General features: G+C 27.3%; 1 protein-coding gene across 1 annotated transcript; it reads left to right on the top strand.

Moving 5' to 3' along the window:
* Nucleotides 1-1,603: 1,603 nt before the first annotated feature.
* Nucleotides 1,604-14,144, top strand: LOC135962213 (uncharacterized). The gene is made up of 3 exons (XM_065514019.1): nucleotides 1,604-2,015; nucleotides 11,077-11,289; nucleotides 12,146-14,144. The coding sequence occupies exons 1-3, from the start codon at nucleotides 1,946-1,948 to the stop codon at nucleotides 12,457-12,459; spliced, it is 597 nt and encodes a 198-aa protein (XP_065370091.1). The 5' UTR covers nucleotides 1,604-1,945; the 3' UTR covers nucleotides 12,460-14,144.
* Nucleotides 14,145-17,560: the final 3,416 nt, after the last annotated feature.

Raw genomic sequence — 17,560 nt, 5'->3', positions numbered from 1 at the left:
AAAAAAATATAACTGCAGGTTTATGTGTCTTTATTTCGAATACATTTCCTGGCCTTTCTTTTTATGCCTCCTATTAATAGCTGCACAACTTTACTTCCCACTTCTACCGTTATTCCAGCATATTTATTCCACTTTGTTCTCATCAAAATCTGGTTATTTACTGTATCTGATTTGGGCAATTTGTTTAATTGATGTGTTTTGCTATAACATCAATATTATTCTCATTATACCACTACATAGTTGTATTTGAGTAATGACAACTTGACTAGATGTGTGATGTCTTATAAATGACAACAATCGCTTTTCCAAACTATCTTTTTATATATAATTCTGAAAATTCTTTAAAAACATTTCTGAAAATCTTGACTCTTCTAACAGCAGCTGCGGATTGCCTGCCAAATTAATATTTTTGTTCAATTTTACGTATTCATATTTAAAGACCACACAACCTCGAGCAGCCGAGATGTAAAATTTCTGACCTGATATCTGCCAAAAATCAGATTTTGGTTTTCTTTTAACACGACAAAGTCGGATTTTCTAAATATTTGTGCACAATTTTATCACTAGCTTCTTTTTCCATTGTGTCTACACATTTTAAAACTAAACATAATGACTTGCAATTCATTGTAGAAAAGCGGTAGATTTGTTGTTAAAAACATATTTAAACCTTTTTCCATTTTGATAACAGGGAGCTTTGTTATGATTACTACAGTAGGCGTACGGATTTTAAGTGGCCACTTCTTTAAAATCTTTAGTATAAAAGTATTTTTATAGAAAATCTTTAGTATTCAGTACAACAGTAGTTCCTATAGAAAATCTTGTATATAACAGTATTTTCTAAAGAACATATTCAGTATAACAGTATTTTCTATAGCAAATGTTTGGTATAACAGTATTTTTATAGAAAATCTCTAGTATAACAGTATTTTTTATAGAAGATCTTTAGTACAACAGTAGTTTCTATTGAAAATTTTTAGTATAACAGTATTTTTATAGAAAAACTTCAGTATAACATTATTTTCTATAGAACATTTTCAGTATAACAGTATTTTCTATAGAAAATCTTTAGTATAATAGTATTTTCTATAGAAAATCTTGTATATAACAGTAGTTTCTATAGAAAATCTTGTATATAACAGTATTTTCTATAGAACAGCTATTGAACTAATCCTATTGCTGACAGTTTTTAATTTGGAATTAAGATTTTAGTTTCACATAAATTTCTTTGCAAATTACGAAGAAGAATGATAAGATGAGTGAGAGTCTGCAATTATATTCAAAAATAGATGTGACCCAAAGGTGCCAGTTAAAGAAACACTGTTTGCTGTTTGTTGTGTACATTTAAAACAGGGGTGGATTTATAAAACCACACATTGTGAAAAATATCTTAAAACGACCAATGTTTTATAAATTGAGTAACAATAAAGAAAATTTCTACTCCCGGCGAACGCTAGCTGCTAGCTAGCTAGCTAGCTATAGCTATGCAGGCAGGCAGGCAGGCAGGGTGGATAGAATTGGTGATCATAATGACAAAAACACTACGCTAATATTGGAGAGCATTTATGTACATATATTATTTAAAAACAATAATACGTACTGTGCAAACTGGAAAATTATAACTCGCACACGCGACCCGCCACTGTCTGTCGTCTCTGTTTGTACGATTCTGTTTTGTTTGGGCCTCTATGCCAAGCAAATATATTACCACACATCAGTTTCTATTTATGTCAAGTCCAGCGCGGTTGTTTTGCACCAGAACTTAAAATCGCTTTAGTTTACGAATACTAAAAAAATAAAGAAAAAATATATAGAAAATCATAAATAAAACACTATTGTGCAAAAACTAAACTAAAAACGGAACACAGCACAACAACAGCAAAGCCACAGGAATTTTAATTGTGAAATTGAAAGAAAAACCAATCAAATAAACTAATAAAAATTAAAAATGCATTTGAATAACATCACCAAGGGAATTTTGCCGTTAATATTAATTGTTGGATTATTTAAAATAACAGGTACTTGAATGATGAATATAGCGAACGAACACACTGATTGCTGTCTGTGCATACAAAATATATCAATTAATGGAAATTGTTTAAAAAACAAAAAACATTAAATATTAAAAAAATAATTAACGATTAAATGAAAAACAAAAAAAGGGGTGTTTTACATTATCGGTTGTGAGAGTGTGTGAGTGTGTGTGTTTGTACCCCCATTCATACATTTGATATGTATCTATGTAATGTTCCAAAAATACTGCTTGTCGTTGGCCACTGCCCAGCATTTTCCTTCAAAACACTGTTGATTTCAAGCAACTCTCTAAAGCACAACAAATTTCAAAAGGAAAAAATCAATATTTGAAATATTGAAAAGTTTATAAAAGACGGATACAAATCTACTGCACGTATCCATACATACACACAATATATGTATACATACATACATATATATGAATGGATGTATGTACAGACCGTTTTAGCTTATTGTTATTTTCAAAAATTAATAATAAAAAAAAGACACTCCTATAAAAATCTTGGATGGAATTAATGTAATTAATTAAACAAAATTATAAATATTCTAATAAAATATGATATGTTGGACGTGACCAAATGTGTTTTTTTGCTATATTCAACTCTTCAACGAGTCGATGGGTGCTCGCTCGTATTGTTAACAATATGATTGGACTCGACTTGACTTTTGAATACGTTTTCCATGACAAGAATTTTGTTTTTAACAAAACTTTACCAGCTTTAGTAGCATTAGAATCGAAAATACTCGTACACTTACAATACTTTCAATTAACAACAATTAGTAATAATGTTTATACAAAATTTTGAAGTAGCTACTTTTTTTATTGTTAGTTAGTTAGTTATTGGTTGGTAGGTTTGGTATGAATATTTTACATGTAAAACTTTTCTTTACATAGATACAAATGTACATACACAACAACAACAACAATAATAATATTTTAACTCTGACATCATCGTTATTGTGTGGTAAAACAGACAAAAAAAAATACTATAATTTTGTATGTTTTTTTTTAGTCTAATGCATATATCTATGTAGACATGTATGTATGTAGTATACATATGCATGTATGTATATTAAAATATATACATACATATATATATATATAGTATATATGGAAATACATTTGTACATTTATAAGAATGACGAAGGCAGTAAATGAACATTTGAAAATTTTCGTACATTTGAATTCAAATACAACATGTGCACTAGACCTGCCCTTAAAAATAGATTTACTTTACTTAGAATGCTGCAAAATTTTAGGCCAATTGCAATATAGTTGTAGTTATAGTTGTTTACCGTAACCATTTCAATATTTTTACAAGTTTTTTTTTTTAAAACAATATCATTTACATGAATGCGGTAACCATAATATGTTTAAGTTACGAATAACATGATTGTAGCAATCGTTTACATATATTATAATTATTACAATCAGATACATATATGATGGCTAAAAACATGTGAATTGTAACTTTAATATATTATGATTGCCGCAATCATATAACTAATTTGATAGATAGATAGAATATGTAGAAAATCGTCAAACAGAATTGGGGCATAAATATTTTTTAATATTTGAAATATTTTTTAAATTTGTCTAGAGAAAATTATCTTTTTAACCCCCAGTAACACGAAGTCTGGTTATGTGTTAACTAATAGTTAAACTGACAGTTTTCATACAAAAATAATTTTAACCGACTGTATAACTATTAGTTAACGCATAACCAGGCTTCGTGTTAATGGGGGTAATTAGATATAAAACATGAATATCAAGTTATTAGCATCTTTTCACGTCTCATAAAATAAAAAACCGTAATTTTGGCATTGTTTACCCACTTTTTAGCAAGTAAAAGTTGTGTAAACAACTATTTTCTACAAAGAAATACACAACTCTTAATCGACTTCTGACAGGGTTCTACATATGGGCAAATCCTGCGTGACGAAGGTTTCATTCGTACACGTTTTCATATTTAAATGTGAACATTTTTTGGTTTTTCAAATAAGATACCTTCAACGCATAATATAGGCTATATTGAGATTTAAGTGCAATTACAAATGGCATAAGATATTACCTTTCAATTGCTATTTCTTGCGAAATAATTGATCGCAAAGTTTTGTGACGCACGTTACAAAAAATGGAAGTGTTTTTTTCGTAATTTTAACGAATTTGGCATAATAAAGCAAACAAAATCTTGTTCCTAATAGAAAGATGAATGAAAGAGAATTCTAATATAACTTATTCGCATGAACAAACATTTGCCGTGTTCATAAAAAGCCGAGAACATTTTGTGACGCTCGTTACAAATTATCCAGATGCTTGAAAATTGAAGTGAAATTACTCAAAGTGAAATTACTCAAAATTAATTTGTATTTAAATTGAATGGTCAAAAATATAGTTGTCAATCAAACCATCTTGTTAATACTTAAGTAATGATAAAAACACATTAAAATATTATTTTTTTTGTATAAAATTAAGATATGTGAGCTAGTGTTGGATTTGGTAATCATTTTTGTGTGAATGACCATCGAAATACATTTTGTTTATATATAAAATGTAATATACATACATATCTAGTCTAATATTACAATTAAAAATTTCAAGGGACTTGCCCATATCCGATTGCCCTACAATTTATAAGCAGTAAAATAAGAAGCATCCAAACCAAATCAGTCTATCAAGGGCAGGTCTAATTTACACATACATACATAGATATGTATGTATATGTGTGTGTTTCTGCATAGAATTAATGCGAATCGATGGCTAAAATGGGAGGGAATAGGTCTGGGCTTAAGATTTTTGTATAAATAATTTTCTAATACATGCACTGCTAGAATTTACTTATTTTCATAAATGTATATTATCTGATGTACATATGTATAAAAAAAGGACAATTTGATATAATATTTTATATACATAAGTATGTATTTATATATATAAGTATGTATGTATGAACTTATTATACTATTCGCATATTTTAAAGCAATTGGTTAAATTGTTTAAATTATTTCATGACTTTCAAAACATTTTCTCATTTTAAAAATATTTATGTATGTATTACTCACATCAAACACGACACAAAATAAACTACATATTTTCTTCAATATTGTGCTAAATTTAATAATAATAAAAAAAAATTCAAATGAAATGAACCCCAACCACACCACTCCTCTTAATTTTCTCCATTATATATACATACATATATGAATAATGTATATAAGAATGTATGCGTGTGTACTCATACAGATGTTCATATTTATATATTTGTGAACACAAATTGCATGATTTTCCGCATAATAATAATAATGATCATGATCATTATAGTATTTGTGTAGACTCCTCTCCCATGATACGCATGCACGAGTATTTAAATTTCGACATGTTGATCAAATCGACATATTGATCAACGATCTCATACAATATGCCAATTTTTCCAAGGTTTTAGGAAGGATTGCCAGTAAGGAAGCAAAAGTATATACGATTGTAGTTTTTGTTGATACTATTCGTTTTCGCATTCTCTAATCTGACATTAGCAACATCCTGATTCGATATTAGCATGTTCGTTCATGTTGTTTTAATCTTCTCTTTCGTTCGTTTAATTTCACCATGTTTTAATGAAGAGTGTCGTCCTTAAGGTGCCAGTTTTTATGCATGCTTCTCATACATATGGCACTCGTTCAACAATACTGTATTAACTCAAAATTTTAAAATGTTCAGTAGAGGGCAAAAACTGTTTGTGATTACATTTTAAGAGAATTTGAAAATCCGAAAACATCATATTAAGCAAATTCCATTTGAAAATATACTTACATTTGGTCAATTCACAAGGTCTCTTATCAGTCATATTGTCATAATGTCCTAATATATCACGACTCGGCAGCTCGGCTTAACCGACTCTTAGGCATTCGGCGCAGATCTCTTCTGGTTGGTTACGATAACACAATAAACATAGCATACAGAGTAGTATTATTTTAGGACAGTTTTTGCTAGAAAAGCAATAAAAACCATTGCGAAATATTAGGACATTATGACAATATGACATGATAAGAGACCTTGTGAATTGACCAATTGTTTTTCTTTAAAATTTTTGCAATTAGTGCAAAATAAATCAATTTTTTGAGTTAATACAATTTTTCTGAAACTTCTCGATATTTTTTTGTATTATTTTATCAACAAAACAGTATCAACTCAAAATACAACAAAATTTAAATAAAAAAATTTGATTATTTTTAACTTGAATAAAGGCTCAATTCAAAATAAAACATTTTTTTAATGAAAATGTACGATGTATTTCTATTTAAATTTTTGTATTAACTCAAAATAATAACTTTTTGTTGATACAAAGGTAGTACTAATCAAAGTATAACAAGTAGTCCAACTCTTTGACAGCAGTACCTAACTCTATACATGTGTTAGTGAAAAAGTACCTAAGTCTAAATATGTGTTAGTAACAAAAATGTATATGTGTTGGTGCCTTTTGAATTTTCACCAGACACACAGAGTTCTAAAAAAATGTTTAAATTTTATTTTATTTAAATTTTGTTCTATTTTCAATACCAAAAATTGAAACTCTGTTCTATATTTTAAAACCTACCACAAACAAAATAAAACGTCAAAATTAATAAAAAAAATATTTTTTAGTTTGTGCGAAATGGACGTACTTCGGAAAAGAAAAAGTGCTAAATGTGTTGAAAAAAATTATAAAATAATGTGTGTTAGTGAATTTACGCGTATCAAACTATATTTATTGGATCATTTATAGTTAAAATTTCGAGACTTTTGATGTGTATAATTCTCTCACAAGGGTGTTGAATTTACACAGTACCCGTATATGTGAGAGAGTAAATTTATAAAATAGAGAGTTGGACTACTTGGTATACTTTGGTACTAATCATAGAGAAAACACATAGAGCGGAAACTCTCCTGTCAAAGACCTAACTCAATTGTCAAAAACCTAAGTGGTGGGAATGTATTAGTAAAAAAAACTATGTGTAACTTTTTTGAGTAATTATTTTGTTTGAGTTTTTTTCGAGTTTCCGCTCTATGTTCTCTATGGTACTAATTACCACGAAAATGGTCTCATATGTGGTTTTCGAGATTAAAGAGTAATCGGAATATTTTGAAATTTTTACAGTAGATAGATATTGATGTTGTTAGTTGATTTCTTGCAAAAAGTGAATTTTTAAAAATTTTGAGTTAATGCAGCATTGTTGAACGAGTGCGATATGTATAACGTTTTAAACGAAATATTAAATGAGTGTTTTGATTTTGAGGCTAGACTGTGTTTCAGATGTGTGTATAGAAAACAAAGTTAATTTTGAATATATTGCATACATATTTAAGTTGAGGAGAAATTTGAGCCGTCAGTCGGAAAATATTTCCAATTGGACCAATTGTCGTGTGTCCGATTAGAGAAAATAAGATATTTATAAAATATCTCAAAAATACTTTTCACCACCAATTAACCACAATCGAGCTCTAGAAATACATGCCTGTTACCGTGGAATTAATTCCGTATTTCGCTTCTTCAGAAAAAGTAAAAAGAAAATTTCTTTCGCAATGAAACCACTCTCAGTTTTCAAAGTGGAATTGATATTTGTTTTTCTTAATTTTTTGGTACAGAACCAAAAACTTCACTTTTGTTTTAATATAAAAAACACTGTCAAATTAAAATCTCAAATATAGAATTATTAAATATTTTTGAATTAACAAATTACACGGAATCTGAAGAACCTAAAACAAAATCGATCGGAATAAAAACTACGAACTTGAAACCATTCCGAAGAAAATATAGTTCAATTCACAGCCGCTTAAGAAATCTATTATAATTAAATTCAAATTCATCCCAAACCAACACTAAATTGGGTGCATCAGATCTAGGGTTCCTAATTTATTAGACATTGTGCAAATGGGGGTTAATTTTAAGAATCTTTATAATTTCTTTTAGAACTTAAAAATTCAATTCGTATTAAGTCGATCTGTTAATTTTGTGTGTCCTTTTTTTAGTTTGTTAGACAAAAAAACGGTTATTTAAATCGTAATTCTTCTATGTGAAGAATACATTTTTGGTTAATATCGAAAAAAATCGATTTGTACAAAACTTTAAGTTGAAAACTTATAAAAAAAATTTCCAAACAAACATTTCCCCGAGAATTTCTAAAAAAATATATATTCCCGGAAAATTGCCGAACCCTATTCAGATCTTAAACTTTTCACAAATAAAAAAATCTAAGAAATCTATTAAATTGAAAACAACATAAAATCAATTTTAAGTCAATTTGGATCTCACCAATTTTCGAGATATTATCACACAAAAATATACCACCCTAATACACACAAATAACTAAATTTGTTATTGTTGCGATATTAATTAAAATAGCCGCAAATATTTCTTCTTTTGCTCAAACAAGACAAAGAAAAACAATTAAAATAAAAGAGTTTTTTGATCAACAACTTGTTATTGATCAAAATAATTAAATAACGTTTCACTTAAATAATGGGTGTACAAAAATTCACAGGAATTCAACATCAAGCTTTTATTGTGAAGTTATTTTGTCACATTTCCAATAGATAGCATTTTAATTGAATTTTAGACTCAGTAAATACAGTTCCAATAGCTGGCAAGGTCCCAAGAAACTTGAAGGCGATTCCATGAACTTTTTTTTTTTAATCTGTGCGTTGAAGACGGATGTAAAAAGAAAACCTCTTGATTAAGGACGAACTTATGCTTTTTAAAGCTTTCAACTCAAATGCAAAAGGGCGTAACAACCAAAAAATTCAAAATTAAGTTTTTAATGGATATTGGTACAGCGCATCAAGATACACGCTACAAATGTTTAGCTTTCTATTTTTAAAAATAACAACTTTATTAAAGAAAGAAAATCATATTTGTAAACTCAACACTTAAAATTTTTTTGTCTCTCTTGTAAAATTTTAAAAAGATATGATAGGTCCTTTTGCATTTTAGGTGTTGTATAAATATGTATACACGAATTTACTTATGACAGCCAATATTGATAAGGTAGATTCAAAGCTTTACGTTGGAAATAAAATTTCAAAACATTATTGGTGTTACCAATGACACCTATTATTATTTTTTTTGTTTTTGTTTTTGGGATAAATTATGCGTATTTAATTTGGAAAACAATTGTTTCAGTTAAAACTGAACACGAAACTCTAATTTATTTGGAATATTGACAATTTTGAAACGGCTTCAGTTTTTATTAATTGCACTTATTGAGAGCGCACTGTATTTTTAATTGTTTCTTTTTATTTTTTGGTATTAGTATTAATATACGTATGTAGGTTTAATTGTATATGTGGATATTTATGGATCTGTATGCTTTTAAAATTTTATATGTACTCGTAAATGTGAATGAATGAGAAAATTGTTTATATGTTTTTGTTTGTTTTCATATGTGTTTTATGGACATTAGGGAAAAAACGTCTTGCAAATTTTTGCAAGATCGTGTAGAATACGATCTTGTACTTTTGCCTATAAATATTTTCTTTACATAAATTGGGAGCCCGGTAAATTCTTGTCACTCCAACTATGAATCATTTGATTATCAATAAATTCGGTTATCACAACCAAATCTATAGTCTCTGTGTGACAAAAAGAGTTTTCTCTTTTATTTTAAATAGGCAAATTATAATTTTTAGTAGGTCGACTTTAAGTTGATAAAGGAATTGTTGAGATGCTTAACATTACAACTTGTAAGTATATTCATATCTAGAGAAAATAACACGGTGCTACGATGGAAAAAAACTTGGAAAACGACCTAGCGTGGGTTATAGGTCTTGCTGAGTACAGAAACACCCTCAAATTCAGAATTTATTCTGAAAAAAACGTTTTCAGTGATGTTCGTCAACTTATCGATCTGTAACTCAGTCAAGTTTTGTCCGATTTTAAATTTTTTAACGTGTTTGTAAGGAAAACTGATTACGCTTTAAAATGACATGTATTTATTGATACATTTGTAAATTATAAGTATTGTTTTGGTTAAGAATATCTAAAAACAAAACAAAATTTATCAACTTTTTTGATTTTAGTCGCATTTCATTGATTATTTTGATATGGAAGCTTATACAAATTTATATCAATGTATAAAAAAAATTTAGTTCTTAACACGACATGGTTTTAATTTTTCAAATCGGATGAAAACTGTAAAAGTTATTCATCTTTTCATTAATACCTTTCTTAGTATTTTCTCCCCTAACGCATATGAATAAAAAAAAAACAAAAAACTATACAAAAAAGAATAATTGTAAAATTTTTAATTTACAAGGTAAATTTTTTTGCACTTTTTTTGAAAAAGTTTAATAACTTTTGCAAATATGAACCGATTTTAATAAGTAATGTCATGTTTTTGTCTAAATAAAATTGTCTTTAAAACAATGTGCAAAAAAAATTTGGTTTTCATAGAAAAAATTTAAAATAACTATTGTTGAATTTGAAAAATTACGAAGAAAATAAAAAAAAAAAATTTAATTTTTTATAAAAACTTAAACAATTTCTTGGAATATACATTTTATGCCTACATACAAAGAAAGCTTAATTCTTTGCATATTCATAATTGTTTAAAATTTTCAAATCGGTCTAAAAATGTGTGAGTTAGAGGTACTAAATTACTACGACCCTAAAAGAGTTTTTTCAAAATAACTCAAAATTTTGAGGGAATTTAAAAATCTTTGAAAACGGTTTTAGTATGTCCTCACCTAGGCCTATAACCCCCATTAGGTCGCTTTTCAAGTTCTGACAAAAAGTATCATTTTGTAGCAGAGTGTAATGAATGAAAATTTGTTTATATACATTCTGATTTGAAAATGTTTCCTTTTCCGAAACGTTAACAACAAGAGTTTTCTATGGAAAAAGTGATGATAATAAAATACATATGTATGTATATGTTTAAATCATTTATTTTACTCATTGATTGTGGCTTGAAAAGTTATACCCCTAATGTACACACTCACACACATATCCATTTATTTATATATTTATTTATGTATGCACTAATTTTAACTATATTTTTTTATATTTATTTTAGGAATTGAAGCTGAGGGAAATCAGAAGGGATCTGGTGACAATAGTAAACAAACAGCTGAATACGATTATAGTGACGAGGCTGAAGTACCCAATGGTGACATTTCAGCTCCCAAGTCAACAGTAAAACCCTACTTTGAAAATAGTTTGATTACTGTTTATGCAACAAAAGAAGTTGAGAATGTTACCTTACAATGTTTACCTAAAAATTATCATGGTATGTACACGAGTACATTTTTCAAATGCAACAGATAAACGAAATAGTTAACAAAAAAAATCATTTAAACTTTTTACATCTGAAGTTATATTATCATAGGTATTAGAAAGAAGCAAATATAATCCTTAGAACAGCTCAAGAAAACAAATCAAAAATGCTGTTTTTTTTTGATATGTCCATACTTGAAAAATGTTTATCATAACAATTAATGACGTTTGTTGTCAAGACCAAGTTGTCTGAGCAAAATCACTAACAATTTGGTCATACCTTTTTTATCTTGACAACCATTTTGATGTGCATCATGACAAAAATGTATCATTATTTGTCTAAATCCAAATATTTTTATTTTTTGTAATTCCCGGGAATCTTTATTTAAAACAGCAAATTTAACATTTCTAATTCACCATACTGAATTAATGCAAATTGAAAATTTATGTTGAAAGAATTATTGAGATGCTTAACATTAAAACTTCTAACGATAGTAGGTTTTAAAAAAAATAATGACAATAATAGTGGTCGAAATTTGTTTATGTATACATTCTGATTTAAAAAAGTTCTCTTTACTATGCATTTTTTCCAGATTTAAATTAAAACTTTTAATAAAGGATTATTGGATTTTGATCGATTATTTGAAAAATTCTACCGGTTTATGCACTTAATTTAGTATTAAAAAAATTCCCTGGATTGATCAGATTTTTGTAGTGTTTCCCGGGAATTAAGGAACCCTAGTTTCTGATCTAATGCATAATCATATCATTTTTGAATTTCTATTGAATTTGTCTGTTGCCGAAAATATACATAGTTAGAATTTCCTTAAAGATTTTGCAACTAATTGTTGATTTTTAATACATTTCAGAATCCGAACATCAGATTTTATGGTATAACGACGAACATCCCATAACTAATGGCAACACATCTTTGGCAGTTGATAAATATACAGTCGATAATAAATATCGCCTGACCATACTCAACTACAATAAAGACAACACTGGAAATTTCTCATGTGCTGTTCTGCCCACAGAAGTTCGCCAATATGTTGCGATCGAATTTGGAGCTCCCCCAGAGAATATCACCAACCAGAATGGTGGCTCTAACACACTGATTTTTGAAATGGGTTTAATGCTGACATCTTTAGTACTTATAGTTTCATTAAATTATTGCAAATTTTAAATGAATAACTTAGTAGAAACAGAACAGAAACAAAAAAAAAAGAATGAATGATAAATTTAAATTGCGCGCATTAATGAGGCTGAAACTTTTCTAATTTCAAATAATGCAAATGTATGTACTTATAAATGCCTGGATTATAGAAAAAAATACCATATTACAAAAAAAAAAAGAATTCAAAAGCTTCGCTCCACTATTAAAAACAATAGCAACCAAAAATCCTTTTGAATGCGATAATCTAGATAAAACTAATAGAGAAAAAACAAAAACAAAAAAAAACATTTAGACACTTTTAAATGTCGACAACAGTGTATAATTTAAATACAGATACCTAATTATTTATATGCATATTTAGCATATCATGGAATATGGATTAGAAGCGAAAGTATTATTTTATTAATGTAGCAATCATGATTAGAGTAAAAATTTAGTTAAATAAAGTTACTTTCCATTGCACTTCTCGTCCACATTCTATGGCATGCAAAACTGTTTCTTTTGCTTATAAATAATATGTATTTTTCAAAGGAATATAATTTCGAATGTCGGGCGAAACTCCAAAAAATAATGTACTATGTATAAACTCGCCAAGATCACATAAATTAAATTGTTGTATGAACGAATGAATGAATGAAACGATCACAGGAAGCAAGCATTATATGATCAGGTTATTGAAGATAAACTACATACATACATATCCATATCAGTGCTGCCATTTATATCATATTCGGTGCTAAATTCTTTCAACTTTTTTTAATCTAATTTCAATTAAATAATTTCGCCTTTATTAAACAGTTTAAAATAATTTTACAGGTTATAGAAAGAATAAATAAATATTACAAAGTATACAGATAGGTTTGACGAGACAGAAGATAAGCAAATTATATATTTCTCTCTTTCTTTCAGAACTGCCTATGTAATAAAAGCGATTTACTTTAAAAACACAAAAAATTAGGTACCAAAACTCTTTCCATCAGAGCTGATGTAGGAAACAGATTTTGTCTTTTCAAAACTGTCACCTCGGTGTACTTTGTGTTAAATATATAAAAGATAATGATTAGATTTGTTGAGCTGTAGAATAATAAATTTAATATAATTTCTTGAAAAGCGATTTCCTGGCATCACTGATTTTTTACACAATATTATGTAATGTATGTATGTATGTAAATAATTTCTTATGTATTTATGTGTATAAGTATATTTACTAGTTTTTTACTACTTACTATTATTAAATGTATATTTTTTTGTAAATTTAATTAGAAAATATTAAATATATATATACTATTTAGATTCTTTTGTTTTTGCAAATTCTTTTGTATTCCATTACATTGCGAATTGTATGCCAAAGATGATTTCGAGTGCCTCCATATGTATTTTTAATTCATAATTGTTTAATTAATGATTTTTATAACATATAAATAAGTTAAATTTTTTTTTATGTAACCACTATACTTTACTACACCCCACCATACGTGCTTATACTCTAAAGTCTGATGATGTCCGTCATCAGTCTGCCTGTAATATATTGTTTCGTAATGTTATCGGACATGTTCCATTGTAAAATCATCCAGACAAAGAATGTACGTATTAAAAGGTCTTAAATCAACTCGAATAATTGGTATTAGCCGTATGGTATTATTTGGTCTGGTTCCACCGACTAACTGTATGCTCGCTTATGAATTAATTTCAAAATAATGTACTAATTTTAAATAAAAAATAATTAAATAAAAATATACATACATAGATTAAATGTGAAATTTTAGAAAATCAAAAATCAAATACAAACAAACAAACAAACAAACAAAAAAGAACAAAGTGCAAATCACCCCAGTGTTATTTTAGTGCCTGCATTTCAGCGTTATGTTTGAATAATTATTATGATTATTATTATTGTACCTTAACAAAACAAAAAATAAATAAATAAATATAAAAAATACATACTAAATACTTAGTATAAGAAACAGATGTATGTACATTATGTACATTAGAGTGACCGCGTTTGTATGGAGAAAAAATAAGTTTAGTTTGTTTGTAGGCACCATTTCTCAATTTTTTGCCCTGGCATCAGTATTTGGTGAGCAGGATCTAAGGATAAAAAGGTCATTTTTTTCCTATAAAATATTAGTATCATGTGAAAGTTATTCCAAAGCCATATTTAAATTGTAAACATATTCAAAGCTTTGAAATTTTTGGCAAAAAATAATATGTTTTTTATATTATGACGTAGAATTGTTTAATGTACATAATTGGTTTTAATGTATAGGTTATATATTTACCGAAACGGTTTTTTCCGTTTTTTTTTTAATTCTATCTCCACCATTTCCAATTGTATTTCAGCAGTTTCCAATTGAATTTCAGAAATTTCCAATTGTATTTCAGAATTTTCTGATTGTATTTTAGGAATTTCCATTTGTACAATATTTCAGAATTTTTAATTGATACTTAAAAAGTTTCTAATTGTATTTCAGAATTTTCCCATTGTATTTCAAAAATTTTCATTGGTATTGCTATTAGAATTTTCTGAAATACAATTGGAAATGGTTTGAATTTTTTTTGAATTTTTTGAAACATATTTCGAAAATTAAGCATAATTTCATAAGCTTTCCATTGGTATATAATACATTATAATTTCATTAGGTTATACAACAATTATTTTACTTTAAATAAAACACTTTCTTTGTGATTAACATTTTGATAGTTGTTGTCGTTTATTTTATGCGATAAATGAAAAACTAATGTTGTTACATAATTCAAATTTAAATTAATTACGAAATATATGGAATTTCGAAAAACGCAAAAACCCAGTTTCGGTTTAAACTAATTATTTAATAAAATTATATTTTAAAATTTAAAAAACATAAAGTTTTTGCAACAAATTGCAATTTTTGGTCTTAAACGATACCAACATTTCATATGTATCCTTTGCGGGAAATATTAAAAAAAAAAAATCACATTTTTATCCTTTGATCCAGCTCACCAAATACTGAACTCAAGACAAACATTTCGAGAAACGGTATCTTAGAATGAATTTAACTTTTACTTTAGTTATAAACATATGCAACTTTTTTTGGGGGCCACCCTAATGTACATATGTCTATGGTTTAAGGTCAGGAATTAATGCACTAGGCCGGGTCGATTTATATGGACGATAAAAAAGTAAAAAATCGTATAGCAGAAACGCAATCTACGGAAAATTCTAAGAAAGTTTCATCAAGAAACCATAGGTCTAAAATCAAATCCTATCTTGCGCATTTCGTCTTTTATCCAATAAAAAACTATTAAAAAAAATATGTATTGAAATATAATTGGATAAAAGACGAAATGCGCAAGATAGGATTTGATTTTAGACCTATGGTACTAAAGAATGCGTTTCTGCAACACGATTTTTCGTGAAAAGAAATCGACCCGCCCTAATATATATACTACACAGGTATATGTACTAAATAATAAATGTATTTATGTATGTATGTATGTATGTATCTGCATTAATTATTAATATGTACAAGAAGTAATTTTGTATGTATGTACGTTTGTATGTACTATGTTTGAAATTAAATACCAATTTTAAAATCTTTGTTGTATACATAGTTATCTTCCGTAAGACTACAAAATATATTAAATTAGATGATTCTCCAAAGATGAAACCCCAACAACACACAATTTATTAAATGAATAAACTTAACAAACAAAAAATAATTAAAAATTATACGAGTATAAAACAGATTTTTATTCCATTGAAATATCTACTAGGGACTATTCTAAACAAATAAATGAGTTTAAAATTTGACATTATGTTTGTTATTTTTATTAAAATTATATGTATTTAAACAAATAAAATAAAGAAATAAATGAAAAAAAAAACGTATCTCAAGTCGACTTTAAGTTAATATTTACATACATATTTTATATATTTATATGAAAATCACTCGGACTTCAATTAATTTGTGAGTGTTTTTCATACAAAAATTAAAAATTGTTTTTCGTTTATGTTTCTGAATTCCGAAAGTCAGACTCACGTAATAGTTCATCACAAGTCGTTCTTTTTAAATTCCAACAATTTTTTTTAATACACTTACGTCTAGGCCAAAAACAATTTGAATACGAAAAGGGATGTGATGAATCAATTGTTTAAACATTTGAATTAATTTGTATTACATTTGTTCACTAAATTCTTTTAAATTGTTTGCATTTCGTCATCTGAACTTTATTTGGCAAGCAAAAAATAAGCCATTGGTTGAAAATTATTTTTAAAATCTATAGAAATCCATCACAACTTTCCAAATCTATCGAATTTCTTTTTAAATTATTTTACTAGTGTATAATTAGAGTAAAATTCGTTTATAACAAACTCCCTGGAACTAATAAAAATAGCAATAATAAGCAGAGTGAAATTAACATCGACCAGATAATAGATTTTTATATTTCGAAATAAACGGTAACATAAATAAATTAATTATGTCAGATTCTTTAAAAATATCCACATTTGGTCCAACTTTTTCAAATATTAAAATATTTCATACATTTCTGAAAGTTTTCTGCAAGTTTTTTTTAGAGTTATTTATATAAAGAAAATTGTTTAATTACCGATCAATTTAATTGCAATTCTTCATTTTTTAAATTAAAAAAAAGAAAAACTGTTAAAAGCTAATTTGCAAGTCGAAAAAGCTGTCTCATTTATTTGTATTACAGCTTTTAGTAATACTGTACATCAGGGATGGTCAATTAAGATTTTGAAAAATGTACTGAACACAGCCAATGGTGTTGGTACGTTTTTATGATTAAAAGTACTAAATTATTTGTATGATTTCTTATTACATAGCAAATAGAAATAAAACTAAAAATAGGTCGACAAACTATTGAAATATGGAACATTGTCATAACCAACACAATATTTTCACAGATTTAAGATCAAACCTAATCGCAATTCCAATTTTGTCCCAACATTCGGCCGTCGAACTTAGATAATGTTTTCGAACGATTCTGTGTGCAAATATAAAAATAATTCCTTGAAAAATGCCTATCAACCATACCACTGCTTGATGAAAATCCAGAAATAACCAAATTGTAGAAAACTCCTTTAAGAACTTTAAAAATAAAAACAAACAAC

This window comes from Calliphora vicina, chromosome 5, assembly GCF_958450345.1.
Source record: "Calliphora vicina chromosome 5, idCalVici1.1, whole genome shotgun sequence".
Classification (NCBI taxonomy): domain Eukaryota; kingdom Metazoa; phylum Arthropoda; class Insecta; order Diptera; family Calliphoridae; genus Calliphora; species Calliphora vicina.
The sequence above is the reverse complement of the archived record's forward strand: the minus strand, read 5'-3'. Positions and strand labels throughout refer to the sequence as shown.

Coding starts and splice junctions, on each gene's coding strand:
- LOC135962213 (XM_065514019.1), top strand. CDS start 1,946: ATGCATTTGAATAACATCACCAAGGGAATTTTGCCGTTAATATTAATT. Junction 2,016..11,076: donor TGGATTATTTAAAATAACAG/GTACTTGAATGA, acceptor TATTTATTTTAG/GAATTGAAGCTGAGGGAAAT. Junction 11,290..12,145: donor TTTACCTAAAAATTATCATG/GTATGTACACGA, acceptor AATACATTTCAG/AATCCGAACATCAGATTTTA.